The following is a 20,102-nucleotide window of genomic DNA, read 5'->3' on the forward strand; positions in this document are numbered from 1 at the left end:
TCTGCTCTGAGACCATGTTGGGGGCTGGGTGCAGGGACCTGGCAGCATTTCCATCTGGGCAGGGGCTGGACCAGTGCGAGAAGAAACACTCCTACTGTTTGACACCTGCTGGTGCCCTCAAAAGAGGGTCGGTGGTGGGTCCAGTCACTTCGCCTCTGTGGTTGGCCTGCTTTAGCCCTGCCCAGGGTGTGACGTCGCGGGCTGGAAACGAGGCGGGAGGAAGCAGCCTTGCAGGTGGCGGACTGCTTGCGGCGTCCCATGGGGTCAGGTTGCTGGGGCAGCTGTGTTGACGCAGTTAACCCTCACAGCCATTCCAAGAGGGAGGTACTGCTGTCATCTCAGCATGGGTGTGGATGATGAGGCACAGAGGGATAAGGTCACTTGCCCAAAGTCACACAGTAGCTAGGTGACAAAGCTGGCTCCCAAGCGCACGTTCGTCGCTGCACGGTCTGCACGTCCTGTGTGGAGTCAGCATGAAGGGCTAACGCTGGGAGCACCTGCTGCCTCGGCCTGCACCGCTCTCGCAGCCTTTCCGTTTACTCCAGCCTCCTCCAGCTGCAGTTCGGGTGTCCCCTCCTCTGTGGGATTCCCCGAGCACCCGTCTTGCCAGGAAACCAACTGGAAGCGATCAGGCTGTGTTGTGAGGTGCTATCACTGCCACAGAAAGCCTCCGTCTCACTGCCCTGAGGAGCTGGAGGAGTTTGCAGAACCCTCGGCACTGGAAATAGCTGGGAGCATCGGAGAGAAGGGAGCCGCAGGAAGGCCGCCCTCAAATCCGTGGCCGGCCTCCAGTCGCGCAGGTTTGGAGTAAGACTGAAAATTCTGGGGCGAGAACAGCAGCTGGAAAGCAGGCCGAGCAGAGTGGGGCTCCCCACGGCTGCGCACTGCCAGGGGACGGCTCGAAGCCGAGTCCCGGGAGGTCAGAGTGGCTGCTAAATGCCTGGATTCTCCTCTCAGACCCTCAAAAGGCCGCATTTTAGGGGTAGAGTGGATATCCTGGGACAAAATGGAAACAGGCAACCAGCCAGTAATTCACTGCCCTGTTGGAACAAAATCTGGTTTTCTTCAGAAACAGGTAGTGGAATCCAGGACCTTACACCACGTGAACTGCAAGTCCAGGGTACAGTTAAAAAAAAACCCAAAAAACTGGACGTAAGAAATGAAGGATGACGATGCAGACATACACGAGCTAACAAAATTCATACCCAGCAGACTGTACTACAAGAAGTAAGTATACAGTGGAAATATTTTAGGTTAAAGGGAAGTGATTCTATAGAAAGGCAAACGAAGGAAGAGCATGGGAATGGGCAGGTGTGCATGACTCGTGGCCGTTCCGACAGTAACGTCTTGCGGGTTTAAAGCGTTGCAGACGTGGCTGCAAGAGCTTTCTAGGTGGGTGTGGGGAGTGCTTCATGAACTTACACAGTTATAAGGGTTTTGCACTGACTTACAGCAGACCGTAATGAATTAAGGAGACAATCTCTAGGGTAACCACTGAAATAATAATGAAACTACTGAATTAAAAAGCTAATAGAACAGAAAAATAATGTTTTTATTAATTCAAAGCAAGACAAGTTAGGAGAACTAAAGGAAGGAGGAAGAGGTGAGAGACAGAAGATAGTTGGCAAGACTGTAGCCTTAAACCCAGCTATGTCATAATTACATTAAAAGTAAACAGACCAAACATTCTGATTGAAGGACAATGATTGTCACACCAGACGAAAATATGTCTCACCTGTATGCTCATTGCAAAAGATACACTTTAAACGTGGGAACCCGACTGGAACAGATAGAAGAGGCACACCACACCCACGGTAAACAACACGAGCATGAGCATCAGACGAAGTGGACTTTAAGTCAAAAAATACTACCCGAAGCAGAGCGGCACTGCATCATGATACAAGGGCAAGTGTGTCAGGAATACACAACATTCCTAACCTTGTGTAGAGGTAATAATACAAAGCAGAAGAACTGACAAATGTGTAACCATGGAGGCTTTAACGTACCTAGCTCAGTGACTGATACAAGCAGGGGAAAAGCCAGGATACGGAAGATTTAACCAACACTATTAATCTACTTGGTCTGATTTCAAATTTAGAACATTACATCCAACAAAAGCTAACTATAATTTTTTTCAGGTATACACAGAATGCTTATTACCAAAAGAGAGAAGTTTGGTGAACCATAAAACAAGTCACAGCGTATTCCAAAAAACAGAATCACTGAATTTATGATCTCTGACTATAGTGAAATTAAACCATATCTCAATAACAGAAAGATAACTACTAAATTTCCAACATATTTCTAAACGGTCCATGGGAAAAATAATCACAATGGAGATTAGAAAATATTTTGAGCTGAATGAAAATAAAAATACAACTTGCTAAGAAGTATGGAACACAGCTAAAGAGATGATTAAGGGAAGTTTCATAGCGCGAAAGGCATGTGTTAGAAATGAAGAGAGGGTAAACTTCAGTGATCCAAGTGCTCATCGCAGGAAGCTGGGAAAAGGCCTGCAAATTAAACCCAAGTAAGACAGAAGGAAATAGTAAAAGTGAAAGTCAATGAAATAGAAAGCAGAGGAAAAACCAACAATGTCAAGAATTAGTTCTTTTACATAGTAATAGAACTGATATACCCATAGCATGACCGATAAGAAAAAAAGAGAAAACAAATGGTTAATGTCAGGAATGAAAAGGGAGGGACATCACTAGCGATCACTTAGATATTAACAAGATACTTAGAGGATAGTATGAACAATTTATAAAGCTGATAAATCTCACAGCTTTGATGAAATGGATAAAGTCCTTGAAAAACACAACTTACTAAAACTGGCACAAGAAGAAATAGAAATCCTGAATAGCCCTATTTCCATTAAATAGATTGTAGGTAAAAATCTCCAATCCAAAAATGAGCAGAAGACTTAACAAGCAATTCTCCAATGAAGACATACAAATGGCCTGTAGGCACATGAAAAAATGCTCAATATTGCTAATTATCAGAGAAATGCAAATCAAAACTATAATGAGGTATCATCTCACAGCAGTCAGAATGGCCATCATTAAAAAGTCCACAAATGATAAATGCTGGAGAGGCTGTGGAGAAAAGGAAACCCTCCTGCATTGTTGGTGGGAATGTAGTTTGGTGCAGCCATTATGGAAAACAGTATGGAGATTTAAAAAAAAACTGTAAATACTTACCTTTTGATCCAGCAATCCCACTCCTGGGTATATATCCGAAGGGAACTCTAATTTGAAAAGATACATGCACCCCAGTGTTCATAGCAGCACTGTTTACAATAGTCAGGACATAGAAGCAACCTAATGTCCACTGACAGATGACTGGATAAAGAAGTTGTGGTCTGTTTATACAATGGAATACTACTCAGCCATAAAAAAGAATAACATAATGCCATTTGCAGCAACATGGATGGAACTGAAGATTGTCATTCTAAGTGAAGTAAGCCAGAAAGAGAAAGAAAAATACCATATGATATCACTCATATGTGGAATCTTAAAAAAAGAAAAAAGAGGACAATAATGAACCCATCTACAAAACAGAAACAGAATTGCAGACAGTAAATTTTATGGTTGTGAGGGGGAAAAGGGTGGGAAGAGATAAATTTGGGAGTTTGAGATTTGCAAAGGTTAACCACTGTATATAAAAATAGATTAAAAAAATTTCTTTTGTACAGCACAGGGAACTATATTCAGTATCTTGTAATAACCTTTAATGAAAAAGAATATGAATAGGAATATATGTATAGATATGCATGACTGGGACATTATGCTGTATGCCAAAGATTGACACATTGTAACTGACTGTACTTCAATAAATAATTTAAAAATCCACCTATTTAATAATGAGTTTCTAAACTCATTATTAAAAAAAGAAAAAAAAAAAACCTCTCTTCACAAAGAAAATTATAGGCCCAGATGACTTCAGTGGTGAATTTTTCCTAACGTCTAAGAAAGATATACCAATCCTACAGACACTCAGGGAATAGAAAGTGGGAATGTTTCCCAGCTCATTTTATGACACCAAAACGTGAGAGAGAAGGCAAGAAAGAAAGAGACAGACCACTATCTCATGAACATAGACGCAAAAATCCTAAAGAAGATGTTAAATTGAATTCAGCAATGTAAAAAAGGATAATACATTATAACCAAGTGAAATGTTTACTATAGGATACAAAATTGTTTGCTATAAAATCCCCCACTAATTCACTATTATAATAGAGGAGAAACCATATGGTCATCTCAGAAGCAGCAGAAAAAGCATATGACAAAATTCAGTACCCACTCATGGTAACAACAATCAGCAAATTAGGAACAGAAGAATTTCCTCAATCTGATCAAGGTGTGTGTCCCCCAAACCTGTAGCTGACTTTATACCTGACGGTGGAGTGCTGACCGCTGTCCTCGTTGTGGTTCTCATCAAGGCAAAGTGTTCACGCTCCTTGCTGCAATCCCATATTGTACACGGGGTCCTACGTAGCACAGTAAGGGGAAAAAAAGAGTGAAAGAATAAAAAATCAGAAAAGGAGAAATAAAACTGTCCCCATTCAGATGACAAGATTATGTATGTAGAACATCCTAGGGGATCTTAAGAAAAAAGTTTAGAATAATTAAGTCAAATTGACCAACTCAAGATACAAAGTCAGTGTATGAAAAATCTACTGTATTTCTTATTATATATTTGCAACAACTGGAAAAGCAAATTAAAAAAACTTGTTCTGGATTGAATTGTGTCTCGCCAAAGGATACGCTGACCAGAAGACGTTGAAGTGCTAACTCCAGAACCTGTGAATGTGACCTCATTTGGAAATAGAGTCTTTGCAGATCTAACCTAAGGTGACGTCATGCTGGATTAGGGCGGGTCCTAAATCCCATGACTGGTGTCCTTACAGGAAAAGGGCAGAGACACGCCCAGGGGAGAAGCCCACATGAGGCCTGAGGCAGGGCTGGAGAGGGGCGTCTGTCGGCCAAGGAGCACCGAGGATCGCCGGTGACCGCCAGACGCTGGGATTGCAGCATGGAGCGGATGGTTCCTCGCAGCCTCTGGAAGGAACCAATCCTGGAATTTCGATTCATATCCTGTAGGACTGTGAGAGAGTAAATTTGTTCTCAGCACCTAGTTTGTGGCACTTTGTTAAGGGAGCCCCAGGAAGCTAATGCGTGACTCTGCTTATGAATGTCAGAAACATTAAATGCTTAGAAAAAAATGTATCAAAAGTGTGCAAAACCTTTAATAAAAGCTACAAAATATTGCTGAGAGAAATTCAAGAGCAGCTAACTCTGAACAGACCCCACGTTCACAGCCTGGGAGCTCAGGAGTCTCCTGATGTCGTTTCTTCCCCAGCGGGTCTGTAGACTCAGCACAGCCTCAGTCACGGCCCCGGCAGGCTTTTATGATGAACTGATTTTAGAATTGGTGCCTTCTGTTCCCTCCTCTCCCAGGACCCCAGTCGCATGTCTGTCAGAATGCTCGACGCAGCCCAACGGGCCATGTCCCCACTGCTGGTGGCTTCTGTTTCCATGCCATGAAGTTCACAGGCATTTTCTTGTGAGGTTTCTAATCTGCTGTTAATTGTATCCAGGGCATTTTTCACTTCAGATTTTTTCTTTTGGGTCTTTTCTGTATCGTCCATTTCTTCATCTTGTTCATGTTTGCCTTTATATTTATGAGCAGATTTGTGAGATCTGTAATAGCCCTTTTTAAGGTTTTCGTCTGCAGATGCACCATCTTTAGGTCTGTTTCTGTTTGATATTTCTCCTGATTAAGGTTTATGTTTTCCTTCTTTGCATGGCCTGCTAATTTTTGCCTGGACTCCGTCATCGTGTGTCTTACTTAGTTTGTCACTCACGGTAGTTTGTATTTCTTTTTAAAGAATGTTGGACTTTGTTCTTGCTAGCAGTTCAGTTGCTCAGGACCTGTTTGATCCTTCTGAGGCTAAATTTAGATCCCACACTAGGGCTAACGCAGCCCCACTGCCGAGGTGATTCCGCCCGCGTGTCAGCAGGTCTCTCCGCAGCTGCTGGAAACTCAGTCTGTTTCAGCGCTACTGCTCTCTGGTGGTTTCCCCCTGGACTGATGGAATTTTATGCCACACAAGCACAGATCCGTACACTCGAGGGGATGCTCTGCAGATCCGTGTGCGGCCCCGTCCTGGCTGGAACGCTGCCCCGCAGACGCCAGCCAGCCTGCTGGCCCCTGCCTCCGCTACGCAGCAGTCCCGCGGGGCTCCCCCGAGGCCGGGGCCTGGAACCTGCCTGCAGGCGGGAAGCTGGAGCCCTTGAGGGCTCCACCTGTTCCCTGCCCGTCCCCCAGGAAACATGCCATGGGCTAGCTCTTCCAGCATCCAAAAGCACCGTTAAGAAAATGCCCTCGGTTTTACAGTCGTTTACAGCAGGACGGTTTCCACGGCGCTTCGCCCTTCCCAGGCACTGCCGTCCGCAGGCCCGTCCAGGCGCAGCCCCGGCCGGGCGCCGGCGCGCGCCCCTCGCCTTGACCGACGCCGCTCCGCACGGCTCCCAGGCACACGGCGCCCCCCCCCACGCAGCTCGGGGGCTGTTGTGAGGGTGCGCTCTTCACTTCACACTTCAGAACCGTCTGCAGCTTCCCGCCGTGCTGTGTCGCGCCCCGTGGCGCTGCTCACTCTTACTGTGACGGTGGATCCGAACAGTCAGGAACTGCCTGGGGTGTAGTTACTCCCACCCGTCACTCTGTCTTTGAGACAGTAAAACAGTACGAGCTGTGGGAAGTTCTTTCATCTCCTTTAAAACAACGTACTAATGAAACTAAGCGCTAACCCTCGCTGCCGTGATACGGTTTTTAACGGATGCGTGTGTAGGCGGAGTTCAGTAAAAGGACATTTGAACTGCTTCTCTTCTAGCTGTTACTTTATTTCATCTGAAGATGACTCAGCATCGTGACCTGCGTGAGGTTCCCCCGGAGGCGGACCCCCAGGAGCAGGACTCGGACGTCCCGCAGGCACAGCTGGGCCGCAGGCACAAGTCCCCCAGCTCGGCTGTGCTGAGGCCTGGGCCCGCCCCCGCGGACCGAGAAGGGCTGAGCTTGGGCGTCTCCCTCTGCCCTCCACCCACCTCGAACCCCTCAGCGGTCCTGAGCCCATCCTGATAACTGGACTGGTCCAGGGACGTGCCCTTGAGGAAAGATCCAGAACGCTAGGGCTGGGTCTTGCACGATTGGTGGGGCTTGCAGGAATCTGGGTCCGAGGGGCCAAGAGTCCAGGTGGGCCAGCAGGCCTGGGCGCTGGGCAGAGCAGGGCCGTGGAAATGGCAGGTGGGGCCCCCCAGGGGGCTGAGTGGGGGGCGCCCAGGGACCCTTCACCACTCGGGGCTCTGGAAGTCCCTGCTCACAACACCGCTGGGGGCCTGCGGTTCTCCTCAGCAGCCAGAGTGGCCCCACAGACAGGGGAGCCAAGGCCCGAGGTGGGCTGAGCCCCGGCAGGACCTGGACTGTCCATGGGGAGAACAGGCCCCACCCGGGAACCCCACCCTTGCTCTCACCACGAGGCCCGGCCTCAGGGTCCTGGGGGACGCGGCAGGGTCTCTGCCACTCCGCGTGGTCGTGGCGTGGTCTCAGCTTCTCCCTTTGCAGATCACTCTCCCACCCAGAGAAAACAGAACAAGCAAGCCAGCCTCTCGACCCCACTTCCCCTCTGCCTACTGGTCCCTTCCCTGCTCCCTGCAGACCAGCTTCCTTGGGCTCCGGTCAAGGTCACCTCAGCACTGGAGCCCCATGGCCAGTCCCTGGGCCTCAACTTGACCCCAGCAGCCCCATCCCGGCCATTCTCTCCCTGTTCCTCCACCTCCAGGATGCCCTCAACCATACCTGCCTCCGACGCCTGGTTCTGGGGCTCGGAACTGTCCTGTCTGCATTGCGGGCTGGTGAGCTGAGGCTTTCTGTCCCAGGGGCCAGACACTTCACCCGGGTGTGTGATGGGCGCCCCAGACTCCCCCCTTCCAGGGTGCACACCCTGTCCGCCAGGGAGCCCTGTGGCTCCAACTGCCAGGATGTCTCCAGAGGCCAGACCTTTGCACCCTCTCTCTGGCTAAGAGCTGGGCCAGGCACGTCTCCACTCACCAATGGGCCCTCACTGTGTCCTCACACGTGCACAGAGGCAGGTTTACAAGAGGCTGGAGCAGTGGGAGCTACGGAATGTTCTAGGGGCTGAGTGGGAGCCAGACCACAAACTGCCAACAGCTCAGAAGGGGCCACGCTGGGGTTCCTTTTTCACTTTAGGTACCATTCACCTTATTGCTAATTTATACCTAGTTAAATATTTATAGTTTTTCACTGTTTTATTAGGGGTCATGAACCCCCCAAAACTGGATGGGCACCTGCCTACAGGCCCCTACATAAGCCCAGCCCATGACCCACTCCCCTCTTTGCACTGCCACCCTCAGCTCCCGAGGTCTGAATGCAGTGCTCCCCGCTAGGCCTTCCTCGACCACCCCGGAGGGACTGCCTCCCGGGCCCCCCACCCCACTGTGCTCTCGGCCCTCCCCACTGCAGCCCGCTGAGGCTCTGGTGGGGCCTGGGCCTGTGTGGCTCGCCAGGGCCCCAGACAACCTGCTGAATATGGAGGACAGTGAGGGCACCGGGAACCCCAAGCCACTGCTGGGGTGACCCGGGGATGCTCCGGGGCTGGTGGCCTGGGTTCCCCTTGGGGGCACAGCCGCCAGCCTGCCCGCCCGCCCCCTCCCTGCCACACTCCCCGGCGCCCCCAGCAGAAAGCAACCAGACGAGGTCTGCTGCTTGTACTAATGTATTCCATCTTTCAAAAAGAAAGACATGATTTTAATATTACTTAACAATATGTTAAAAAAGTAGCCAGGCAGGCCTCCGTGTTAGTACAGTCGTACGCGCTCTAACAGACTTGACGGTGTGAGCACTGGTGGCTTGGCTTCTGGACCTTCTCATCTGCAGGGGTCTTGCACAGCTGGCTACGAGTCGGGGGTCGGACACGGACAGTGTGACGTGTACACTCAAACAGTAGGTCGTGGAGGAGCGAGAGCCCTGCCCCCCGGCCGCCTCGGGTGAGACGCGCGGCCCAGAGAGCTGAGCGCGCGACGCCCCCGCGGGGATGGACGGCGGGCCAGGGCGAGATGCGGAGGCGACGGGGCTGGGTGGTGACGCAACTCGTCCAGGGCCCCGGCCTGCCTCCGAGGCCGCGGAGGTGGAAGGGCTGGCGGAGCTGCGGTTCCGATCCGACGGCACAGGGCTCGGGTCGGCGGCTCACTCAGACCACACACACAGAGCGAGGACGGGCGAGCAGCAAGTTCTCGGGCGGGGCGGGGCTCGGGGCTGCGACCCCCGGCCTGGCCGCCCGCCTGCGCGTCCCTCTCCAGGCCGCCCTCGTTCAGTGCGCAGCAAAGGTGGCTTTCTTCAAGCTGAAATTGGACCAGTTGATGGAGAGCCTCTGCCGGGTCTGCCTGGCGGAGTCCAAACAGAACCTGGGGAGACAAGAAGCCCGACAGTCACGCGGGGAGCCCGCCCGGCCCCCCAACACCTGGCCGCGGGCCGCACTTCAGGGCGGGGACGGGCCCCGGCCGGCACCCTGGACATCCTCTGGGGCTTTGTGTCCGTCACCCTGCGCTTCAGGGAAGGGCTGAAGGAAGCTTCCCACGAGCCCATCTGAGAATCGGAAGCTGGGGTCGAAGCCGGGCTCTGCCGGCGGCCACCACCCTACCCCCCGGGCCCCGGAGACCCCGGCCTCCCCTCGTCTGTCCTCAGGGTCACCGGTGATGTGACTCGAAACAAGCACTTCCAGGGCGAGACGCAGCCACACGCCCCCCGCCCGGCTCTGGAGCAAACGTGCTGAGCGTGCTTCCCAGGCAGTGGAGGCCAATTTCTGTGTCATATGAAGCGAAGAACATTGTCTTTCAAAATCCTTTCCTTTGCACAATTCCTCAAGTTCTCACCCTTCCAGCACTAACTTGGGTAGCAGGAATTTGAATTAAACCTGAAAACGGTACTGTTGTCACTTGTCCAGCAGGTAAAATGAAGTGTTTTTGCTTAAACTGTGGCTAAATAATTTCACCACAATCGGTGGTGCGGCTTGCCTGATGGGCTCTGTCTGGGCAGAGGAAGCCCCCGCCACGCTGCCCCCCCCTCCCCAGGAAGGGCTGCGCCGTGTCGCAGAGCCCAGATTCCTTCCCTGACCACAGCTGGTCAAGCCCCAAGTCCTCGTGATGTTACCCTTTAAAACTTCTGGAAGCTCCCACCTCTGTGTCTACCGTCTCCCCTCAGCTCTGGCGACAGCCTCCCAGCGGTGTCCACTGCTGCATGTGCCTGGACCCCTTGCTCTTCACAGCAGCTGGATGCCCGGGGTCCTCGTCCGCGCCCTGCTCCCAGCCGCTCAGGGAAGTGCTCCGGGCTGACCCGGAGCAAGGCTCGCACCGGCTTCCTGCAGCACAGGGCGCCAGAGCCCAGTGTGACCTGGCTGGTGTCCCCCCCACCCCCCAGCTCCTCTCTGGACACTACCTCCCGTCAGGCCTCCGTGTTGTCAACTGGGGACTATGTCATGCACACGGACGTACACACGTCCAGAACACGCAAAAGCCTGGGCGACCGCCCCCAGGTCAGGACACCCACACTGCCAGCCCGGGAGGTGGCTGCTGCCCCAGCCCTTGGGAGGACCAGCCCCCATTGGTCTTTGTAGTTTCACGACTCCCACAGGCGCCCCCGGCGATAACCTGCGCTGACTTTGCACCATGTTTTTTCACATTGGTTCTTTCACTCAACACTAAGTTTGTGCAACTCCCCCACGTGACTACAGTCTGTTCACTTTTGCGGTTGTAAGGACACACTGCCCCGAGCGGACAGACAAGTGGACGATGCGCTCACAAGTGGTGGGGCGGCCTGAGGGCCGCCCCGGTCAGGGGGCCACCCGCTCCCCAGGGCGGCGATAGTGTCGTCCGGCCGCTTGGCATCAGATCGGTCTTCCCTGAGCGGTCCTTGGCACCAGTCCTTCGTGACGTGAGGCAAGTACCGCCTTCCCACTTCCTTAAAGCAAACTGTTGACTTTAATGCGTTCAGTTTACCAGTCGTTTATTTGATGGTTGATATCTCCTTAGAGACATCTTCCCCTGCTCTGAGGTCCAGAAGACACTCATTCACCTGTACCCCAAATTATAAGGTAAGCTCTGGACACAGAACCTGAACCCATCTGGAGCGGACCTCTGGGGGAGGTATGGGCGGGGACCCGACTTCAGTTTTCCTCACAGAGGCAGCACCCTCCCAGCTCCGTCCACCCACCCGCCTGCACCTCCCCAGCATGTGCCCGGCCACCTCCCGGGTACACACAGGTCTCCCTGGGCACCAGGACCAACATGCCTGCCCACGGGCAGGAGAGGAGCCTCCCCCGCTCCTCCTCTTCTCCTAGGCGGGCATTAGTGGTACTTTACAATTCCCTTCTTTTTTGGCAAATGTGACACACACAGCGGGACGTGAAAGAACCGAGTGTGAAACACAGAGACTCACTGCAGAGCACATGCCGTGGCCACCAGGCCGAGCTGTGGGCCCCGCCTGCCGCCCTTGCCACAGCTCTCCTCACCTCGAAGCCATAACGGCTCTGCCTTCCACATCGACTGTTCCTCTTGGTTTTCTTACAGTCTTAACACCTTCGTGTGCGCCCTGAACCGTGCACTTCGTCTCCTGAAACAGGCTCTAGTGAGGCCGAATTTATGTGCAAGGACCTGCAGTCAGTGTGGAGCCTGGGGTGCCGACAAGTCCACGCATCCAGGAAATCGTCACCTCAGAGCCACAGCACCCCCTCAACCCCCACGGCCCCCAGGCCGCCCTGCCGCCCGGCCCTGGGCCAGCACCGGCCTGTTGTCCGTCACCGTGGAGGAGTCTGTGACATCTGGAATCCTGCACCGGCAGGTCCGGCCTCCTGCGTGGGGCCCCGCTGGCCTCGGGCGGGGGAGCGCGGGCGGGCGGGCTGTTCTTCTGTGTGGACATCTGGGCTGCTCCCAGTTTGGGGCTACACATGAGACTTCCAGGAGCACGCGGGGACAAGTCTGTGCGGGTGCACACTCACTCCTCCTGGGCAGGCCCCCCGGGGCGGTGCTGCTGCGCTGAGTGGCAGGTGTGTTGAACAGCGGACTTCAGTTCTGCCTAATTTTAACTTCCTATAAATAGGGTATCATGTACACCCTTGTGTGCTCTCAACATCCAGTTTGTAAGATGCACGGAGTTGTGTCACACAATGCTCTGGTTTGTTCCCTTCTGTTGCTGTAACAGCCCACGTACGACTGTGTCACAATGTACCCATCCCAGCATGTTTCAGAAACACTGTGTGAAGGTCCACAAAACCCTCCTCGGGTTTTAAATCTTGGATACATTCCGGGAAACCTGACAGTGCAGTGATTCTAACACGTCCCACGAATGAGCAGACAGACATGCTGTGCCCAGGTCCTCAACGCTCCTCCGTGAAGTTCCCCGTCTTCTGTGCACAAGTCCCGTGCAACTCCTGTTAGACTCGCCCACAGACACCGCACAGATTCTGGCACTGTTATAAATGCTAGCTTTATTTAAACTGCATTCCTGAATTATTGATGGTGTAGAGAAAAACAAGTCACTTCTGCACCCCTGTCCCACAGCCAGGCTCCTGCTAGACTGTCCTGGGCATGCTTCTGTGACTCCCCGTTAAGACAGTCATCCCCTTCCCAGCCCTTGTGCCATCAACTCCTTGCCGCGCCTCCCGCGCCCACGGGGAACCATGCTCAGGGCTGGGCAGAGGCAGCCACAGGGCGTCTTTGTTCTGTGCGCGCTTCCACATCTTTCCCGTTCTGGAAAACATTTCATGTAGATTTCTTTCTTTTTCAGTAAATTCCTTTTTAAAGATACTTCCTTCTATTGCTAGTTTATCATTTCTTTTTCAGTATTTTCGTTTTTATCAATTATAAATGGGTGGTAAGATCTTAGCAAAGATTTTTTTTCTGAGCCCACTGAAATGATCACCTGGCTCTTCTTTAATGTATTAGTGTGCAAATAACGTGTGCATGTCCTAGTATTCGCTACTCCGTGCATTCAGTCCTGGGATGAACCAGTTTTGTAATACGCTTTCATTACACTGTTGGATTTGGAATATGAGTATTTTCTTGATGACTTTCGCATCTAACGTTCATGAGTGAACCAAGTCTGTCATTTTCCGTTTTTCCTGGTATTGTTTCTGGGAGATTATCGTATCAAAATTTTACTTCTCTCATAGGACGAGGAGGCGCGTGCCCTGCGGTGCCAGCTGTCTGGTTTCCAGCCCCTGGTGGCGTCGGCACGACCGAGCAGCCCACAGCCGGGAGGATTCTCTGCGGCCGTCGGAACGGAGTTCTCTCGTGGGGAAGACATAACTACTGCTTTAACTTTTTAGTTTAATTAATTTTACTGAACCATTCAGGCTATTTTTAAATTGGGTTAATTCTGTGTTTTTATTTAGGTTTTGAAATTAACTGTAAACTTGTTCCCAGTGCTCTCGCTCTGCAGTCTCCACAGTTACATCTTCCTTTTCACTCACGTATTCCCAGAATCAAAGAAGCCCCTTTTTATTGCGGAAAATTTCAAACACACACACAAAAGCAGATTATGGTAAAACAACCAGAGCCATCGTCCGACTTTGATAATCACCAACATCCTGTTTCTTCTTACATCTAGTCGTGGAGTTTTTGGTGGGTTTTCCTGTTTTTCTTGATCAGCCTTGCAGAGGCTTTTACATATTTAGTTACTGTTTCCAAAGAATCAAACGCTGGCGCCGCTGACCTTCCGTTCCGTTTCCCTCTCCCTTATGCATTCTCTTTTGTTTCACTTTCCCTGAGTTTATTCTGTTGCTGTTTTCCTAATTTCTCAAGTGAAGGCCTTAATTCGGCAAGTTTCAGGTTTCTAAAACGTGACTTGCACATCTAAGGCCTCGGGGAAGTGCGTGCGAGAGCAAACGTCCCTGCACGCCGCGGTTCTCACAGGCAACATCTTTATGCTCTTTTAGTTCTATAAAATTTTAAAATGTCCACTGTGGCTTCTTACTTGACCTGTGAGTTAATTTAAATTAAATTTAAATAATTTTAGATTTCCAAATATTTAGGGATTTTAAAACGTACTTATTGTAAATACCCAACTTCAGCGTGCTTAGGTCAGAGAACAGTTACACACCGTTCTCTGACGTTTCCGAGCCCCGTGTCCTGTGCCCCCCCCAACCCGTGGACATTCCCCATGTGCTTAAGGACACAACTGTCTGCCTCTCGGACGCAGCTCCGTCTGCGCCCACGAGGGGAAGCCCGCCAGCCGCGCCGGCTCGCCCCCACGTGCTCACGGACGCCAGGCTGCCCGGGCGCGACAGAGCAGAGCCTGAGGCCCCCCGAAGAGGGCGGGTCTGTCTGTTTCTCTGTGCGGCCCAAATAGTTCTGCTTCTCGTATCTGGGGGCTATTTCATTAAGTACTTACGCTTAAAATGTCTGTTTTTCCTGACAAATCGAGCCGTTTGCCGTGACGAAGCAGCCGTCACCCACCCTCGTGATGGAGCACACTGGTCCGACAGTGACACGGCTGCCCCAGCCCCCTCTGCGGCCCCCTCGCGCCCGCCCTTCTTCTGCTGCGGCTGGGCCGTGTGCCCGTGAGCAGGGTGCACACACGCAGGCCCACGGTACAGACCTCGGCACGACCTGACAGGCCGCTTTCATCTCTGCCCACTCACTGCCTGTGATGGTCACTGGTACAACGGGACCTGTCGGCCATCTTTTTAAAATTTGTTCATTGTACTTTCTGTATATTTACTTTTTTTCTCTTTTTGAGTTTTTCCTTCTACTGATTAGCAACTCGTACACCCTACTTCCTCTTCTTAATACTTGCTCCTGCAGTTGTGTCATGCCCGTTTAGCTTCCGTCAGAACGCTAACTACCTGAGCAATAAGAGGGCCCGGGGACGCTCAGCTCTGACCGCCTCATGCCCGACTTAGGCGTCGCTACTGTTCAGCACTGGGGTTCCCCAACGCGGCGTCAGTCGGACGTGGTTATTATCCTGCTTCACAGAAGGCATGGTTGTATCTACCTGGATTTGTCAGGCGGCTTCTCATTCCTTCCTGTCTATCAGGCTGCCCTTCTGAGATCAGTTTTCTTTCTCCTGAAGTGTAATTTTAGATGCTTCCTTTTATACAGGTCTCTCCATAGCAAGCTCCTGCAGTTTTCCTCTGCTATGGGGAAAAGCGGTTTTGAGGGTCACATAATTACAGACAGTCTTCTCTCGGCCTGTGAGTACCGCTCGTGGCCTCTGCCTTCACATGCTAGGTCTAGGAACGGATCTCTGCTTGTTTATATGCTGTGCTTTTTAACTTGCAGACTTGTATTTCCCATTAGTCCTGCTAAACCCTCAGGCGTCTTCTCTCTCCACGGCTCTCCTGCAGTCTCTCCACGCTCCCGAAGACGGGGCTCCGTCGCGCCCCCGAGCCCCTCCCGCACATTTCTGTTTCCCTGATGTGTTGGTGCATCCTGGGTGCACCACTTGGATGAAGCTTCCAGGTCACTGACTCCCTCTTCAGCAGCATCTAGTCTGTGTTCATCCAGCTACTGAGGTCTTGATTTCAGTAAGTATATTTTTCATTTCTTCATTGATAAGATCACGCGTGATCTTTATGTGCGCGAGTCCTACAGGCCTACCGGGGGAAGTGTCCCCCGAAGTCTGGCCCGCACCCAAGAACGGCCCCTCGTCTGTCCCCTGCCCCCCCCCGGGGCACAGCTTCAGCGCAAGCCATCTTTGTAAGTCAAGTAATTCACCTGTTGATTCTTTTGGACTTTGTACAGATTCATGGCACCTGGGAGTGACAGTTCCACTGCTTCACTCTATGCCTCACCCCTTTCTTTCTTTCTTTCTCTGTCTTCACACACAGAGGCTGCGACAATGGCCGTCCTCAGTGTTGTTATTTTTCATCTCAGCGGACAGCTTTCAGCGCGTCACTAAGTGTGACATTCACTGCATTTACGGTCATGTCAGGAAGGGGCCCTTCTTGTCCTAATTAAGAGTTTCTATTGTGAATGGATGCTTAACTTCAGCAAATGCCTTACCTGCTAAGATTAAAACACACACACACACACACAAGACATATAGTTCCCAGAAACATTTAGAATTTTGTGTTTCAGGTATGAATTATGAACTCTTTGTACTGCGAGCTGCTCCTTTTGTGAGCGTGTGTGTGTTATTTGAAACAAAGAGGGTAAAGTACTTCCTAAGAAGGAACAAGGACTGTAAAGTGAAATTTTCTTGCTGTTTTTCACACAGTAGATAAAATATTACTAAGTACGAACGAAGTCCGCTTACCAGGAAAACTGAGCAAATTATCTAAAATGTCGCCTCCCTCCTTAAAGTCATACCGCATCACTGTGTCCCAATGCCAGCACACACGGAGACAAGCTGACGCCCGCTGGCTGCGGCACAGCGGTCCTGACACGCTCGGTGGAGAGAAGTGAGTGGGGGGGGGAGAAGGCTGGTGTGTGTGCGCTCGGCGTGTGGGTGGACGTGCCAGGATGCCTCACAGTGGCCGGGCTGCGTGGCCAGTGACAAGTGGCAGTGCCACGGGAGGGTGGCCTACGGTAACCACGAGACCATCTTTGCTTCAGACACACCCTTCCTGACGTTTACCTTTTGAAATACTCCACCTCCCGCTCCGTCTCATCCATATCCACGCTGTCCAGGTCGATGTCTTTGGGCAGAAAGACATCATCTGTAAGATGAAAGAAGGGAGGCAAGTCAGTCACCACAGCACCCGGCCAGCTCACCACAACAGATCATATGCTTTTAATTTCAGTATCTTCACAAACTAAAAATTTTTCCTAACGTGAGATTTTGCAAACAGCCAAAGGAGGGAGGACTCTCTCACGTGCTTGTGAAAGTCCAGGTCACCTGGAATTAGTGGACTCCTGTGTGCGGAGCAGAGGAGACCCACCTGCTGGCACCCAGATGTCCCAAGGGGTCAACATCAATCGTCGGGAGAGCCCTCGAGAAGATTCCTGAACCTCAGTGCACGCAGAGGCTGTCTGTCTTAGTCCCTGCTGGAGGGTGGGGCGGGGGGAAGGGGGGACACGACTGTCAATGGAAGTGTCCCAGAAGGCGGGCCCAGGGAGGGAAGGGCTGTGCCCAGGCCCCGACGTCAGCCTCTGGAGGAAGGCAGCTCTCCCAGGCACTCAGTTTACACAAGCAACACCCCAGAACTCATCAAAAAGCTTTCCAGGCTGTTCCCACAGGAAAGCGCGGCCACAGCAGCTGAGGAACCCTCTTCAAAAACAGGCTGGAGCAGGGGGACTACTGACCGTCCCCCGGAATCTCGGCAGCTCCGAGGTTTCAACTTCTCCCTCCTGCTCTTCCTGGGCCCTGGACGAGCCCGTGTGCCAGGGCCTCCACAGCGCACACCTGGCTGGGGTGCAGGCTGGCGAGGCGCGCATGGCGCCCGGCTCCGCCCGAGACCGAGCGAGACCCCGACAGCGCTCTGTTAAAGGCCAGTCTCCTTCCCCATCCCTGCCTCGGCATGGGGTGGTGTTTTCAGTCTATAGCAAGTAAAGCTCCCTCTCCTCCCCTCCCTGGGCGTCTGCACAGCAGGGTGCTTCAGGCGCGGCTGACCTGCACTGGGCGCTAACACTGTCGAGGACTCCCAGCACCGGGCAGAGCGCCTTCACACCCATCAGCTGGCAGAAAGCCACTGGGGGAGCTTCCCCCTGAGGTCCCGCGGCCCCTGCCCCAGCCCCTCCGCCAGCTCCCCGACCCCCCAGCCTCCCTCCACTGTATCCCCGGGGTTTCCACCTGGATACCAGCACCATCAAACCTCGGCCGCCGCCCCGCCCTCCTTCCCAGCTGCCCGTCCACAAAGCCGCCTCCTCGGTGCATCCGCCGCCAGGCATCGGACCACGCCTTTCCTGACAGTGGCCGAGAAAGCACCCTCCTGGCCCCTCCTCACTCCCGCGTCACACCTTCCATCCTGTCAGGCAAGTTCCTCGTCACCAGTGGGGGACCCTGTCTCCTTGCCAGGCTCCTGGGTCCAGGCCTGCAGGCCGCCCACTCCAGCCCCCAGGAGTCACCCTCACAGCACGGTCCCCAGCCCAATCCGCTCCCCGCCCGGACCCCTACTCCCAGACATCTGTTGGTGGCTCACTGGATGAGGCCTCAGTCAAGGAAACAGTGGTGCACGAGGAAGGGTGGGTGGGGCAGGAGGGTTTACAGATGGACAGGAAGTGAGGTCCCTGAAAGGCCAACCCAGCAGTCGCCGTCAGCAGTTCCAGAAGAGAAGGCTCTTCAGCCACAAAGCAAACCCAGAGCAGGCACGTCTGCCGGAAATGCCGTCATGAAAAGCGATTTCTAATACTTGGCTTACTGACTGGAAATGATAATCAGTATTGAGAATCTTAAGAGAAAAAAAGGACAGGACTATAACCAGATTCAGTACCAGACATTTTACACAAAAACCTGTATTGACAGAGTGAAAAGCAACTGTGACCTAAGGATTCCAGACCCTGCCAGGCTGTCTGCTCACTGTTATGACCACAGGGAACAGTCTGTTTTTCCAGAGCTCAGAGGGCACTGTGCCCTGACCCCACCTGAGGACAGGGGCCTGGGGGTGACTGGGAACCCTGTGCAGGAGGACCGACACCAGCAACCAAGGGATTCACAGGTAGACTCAAGAATGCTGTGTGTTCTGAGAAAGCAGAAAGAATGCAGCTGAGATGGGGGAAGCGAAGGGTCAGGAAGGGGAGAGCAGAGAGGAGAGGTCAGCGCTTGGCAGTCACCAGCGCTAAGTGGAGTCGGAGGCCCTCATTCTGAGCAGGGAGGCGGGGTGGGCACCAAACCACGAATGTCCCAAACACCAAAGAGCAAAGAAAACACGCCACGTAGAAAAAGAAACAGCAAACACAAAACACACCTAGCAGTTATAAAATAACACCAGGGCTGAGACCACACCGTCGGACCAACAGTGGAAACGGGCCGCCTCACTGCAGACTGTCACTGTGTCCCCACGGCAGGACTCAGGTGTCTAAGCTGAACACGAAGAATGGCCTAAAACCAAGTAACTCAGAAACGAGGGGACGAGGACACAGCGGCCCCACCAGGCAAACAGAAAGCGCAGGAGATAATGGCAGCAACGAGCATCACTGACACAGGGGAAGGCGAGCCGAGAGCACACGCACAACAGGAAGGACGTTTGGAAACGCTGCGAGCCACGATGCAGCACGGTGGCGCCAGGAGTGCGCACCAAGTCACAGAGAAGCCAGCTCTATAAAGCACGGCTACAAGAGATGCAAGAAAACACAGAAACTCATAACAAGTAACAGAATACAGTTCAAGAGGACAAAAAACAAGCAAGGCTACAGAAGCCCCAGCCCCAAGTGTAAGTCATAACTAACTAAGCCAGGGAGGGAACGGCGCTGTGCCATCAAGCAGAGAAAACGCACTTTTAACTCAGACGCACACAGAGCAGTCACAAAAGTATTAGGAAGTCTCATGAATCAGAAATATCACAAAAAATACCTTCTGATTACAGTGTAAAAAATCCTAGAAATTATTAACATAAAAAAGGCTCTCCTACTTCGAAATCTAAAAGCCACCGATTAAGCTAGAGGGTGAAAGGGAAAAAACCACATGGAAATTACTGAATTTCTAAAAAAAGGAACCAAATGGAAACATTACGAGACACTACGGGATATACTTAAAGGAATTATCAGAGAAAAATTCAAAGTGCTAAACACTTTGATCAATAAAAAATGGAGGAATGAAAAGAAATGAAATAAATTCCCTAATCAAAAAGTTAGAAAAAACAGTGAAGTAACACAAAAGAAACCAAGGGGAAAAAAGATAAAAGCATAAATTAATGAGGTAGAGAAAGAAAAACAGTAAACCTAATTAATGAATCAACGGTTTGGATCTAGACAAACTAGTAACTAACTGAATCAAACAGAATAGGGAGGAAGAAAGCACAAATATACAAAATAAGAAATCACAAGAGGAAAATAACCATTGACAAGGAATTTTTTTTAGAAGTACGTACTCTGCAGACATCTATGTAGAAATGGTGGAGAATCTAGATGAAAGGATGATTTCCTCGAGAA

At 51.9% G+C, this 20,102-nt stretch overlaps 1 protein-coding gene across 8 annotated transcripts in view; it reads right to left on the bottom strand.

The window, feature by feature from the left end:
• Nucleotides 1-8,778: 8,778 nt before the first annotated feature.
• The window catches only part of FAM193A (family with sequence similarity 193 member A), a 138,348-nt gene continuing 127,024 nt past the window's right edge, over nt 8,779-20,102 (bottom strand). For 3 of the 8 annotated variants that reach the window (XM_074351661.1, XM_010959139.3, XM_045519875.2), the window contains 3 exons: nt 16,651-16,732; nt 10,254-10,435; nt 9,489-9,880 (listed from right to left, as the gene is read on the bottom strand). In XM_074351661.1, coding sequence (XP_074207762.1) covers nt 9,765-9,880; nt 10,254-10,435; nt 16,651-16,732 — 380 coding nt within the window. In that variant the 3' untranslated portion in view covers nt 9,489-9,764. The other 5 variants (XM_074351670.1, XM_074351666.1, XM_074351657.1 and 2 more) reach the window with 4 other exon arrangements.

The sequence above is a fragment of the Camelus bactrianus genome, chromosome 2, assembly GCF_048773025.1.
Source record: "Camelus bactrianus isolate YW-2024 breed Bactrian camel chromosome 2, ASM4877302v1, whole genome shotgun sequence".
NCBI lineage: Eukaryota > Metazoa > Chordata > Mammalia > Artiodactyla > Camelidae > Camelus > Camelus bactrianus.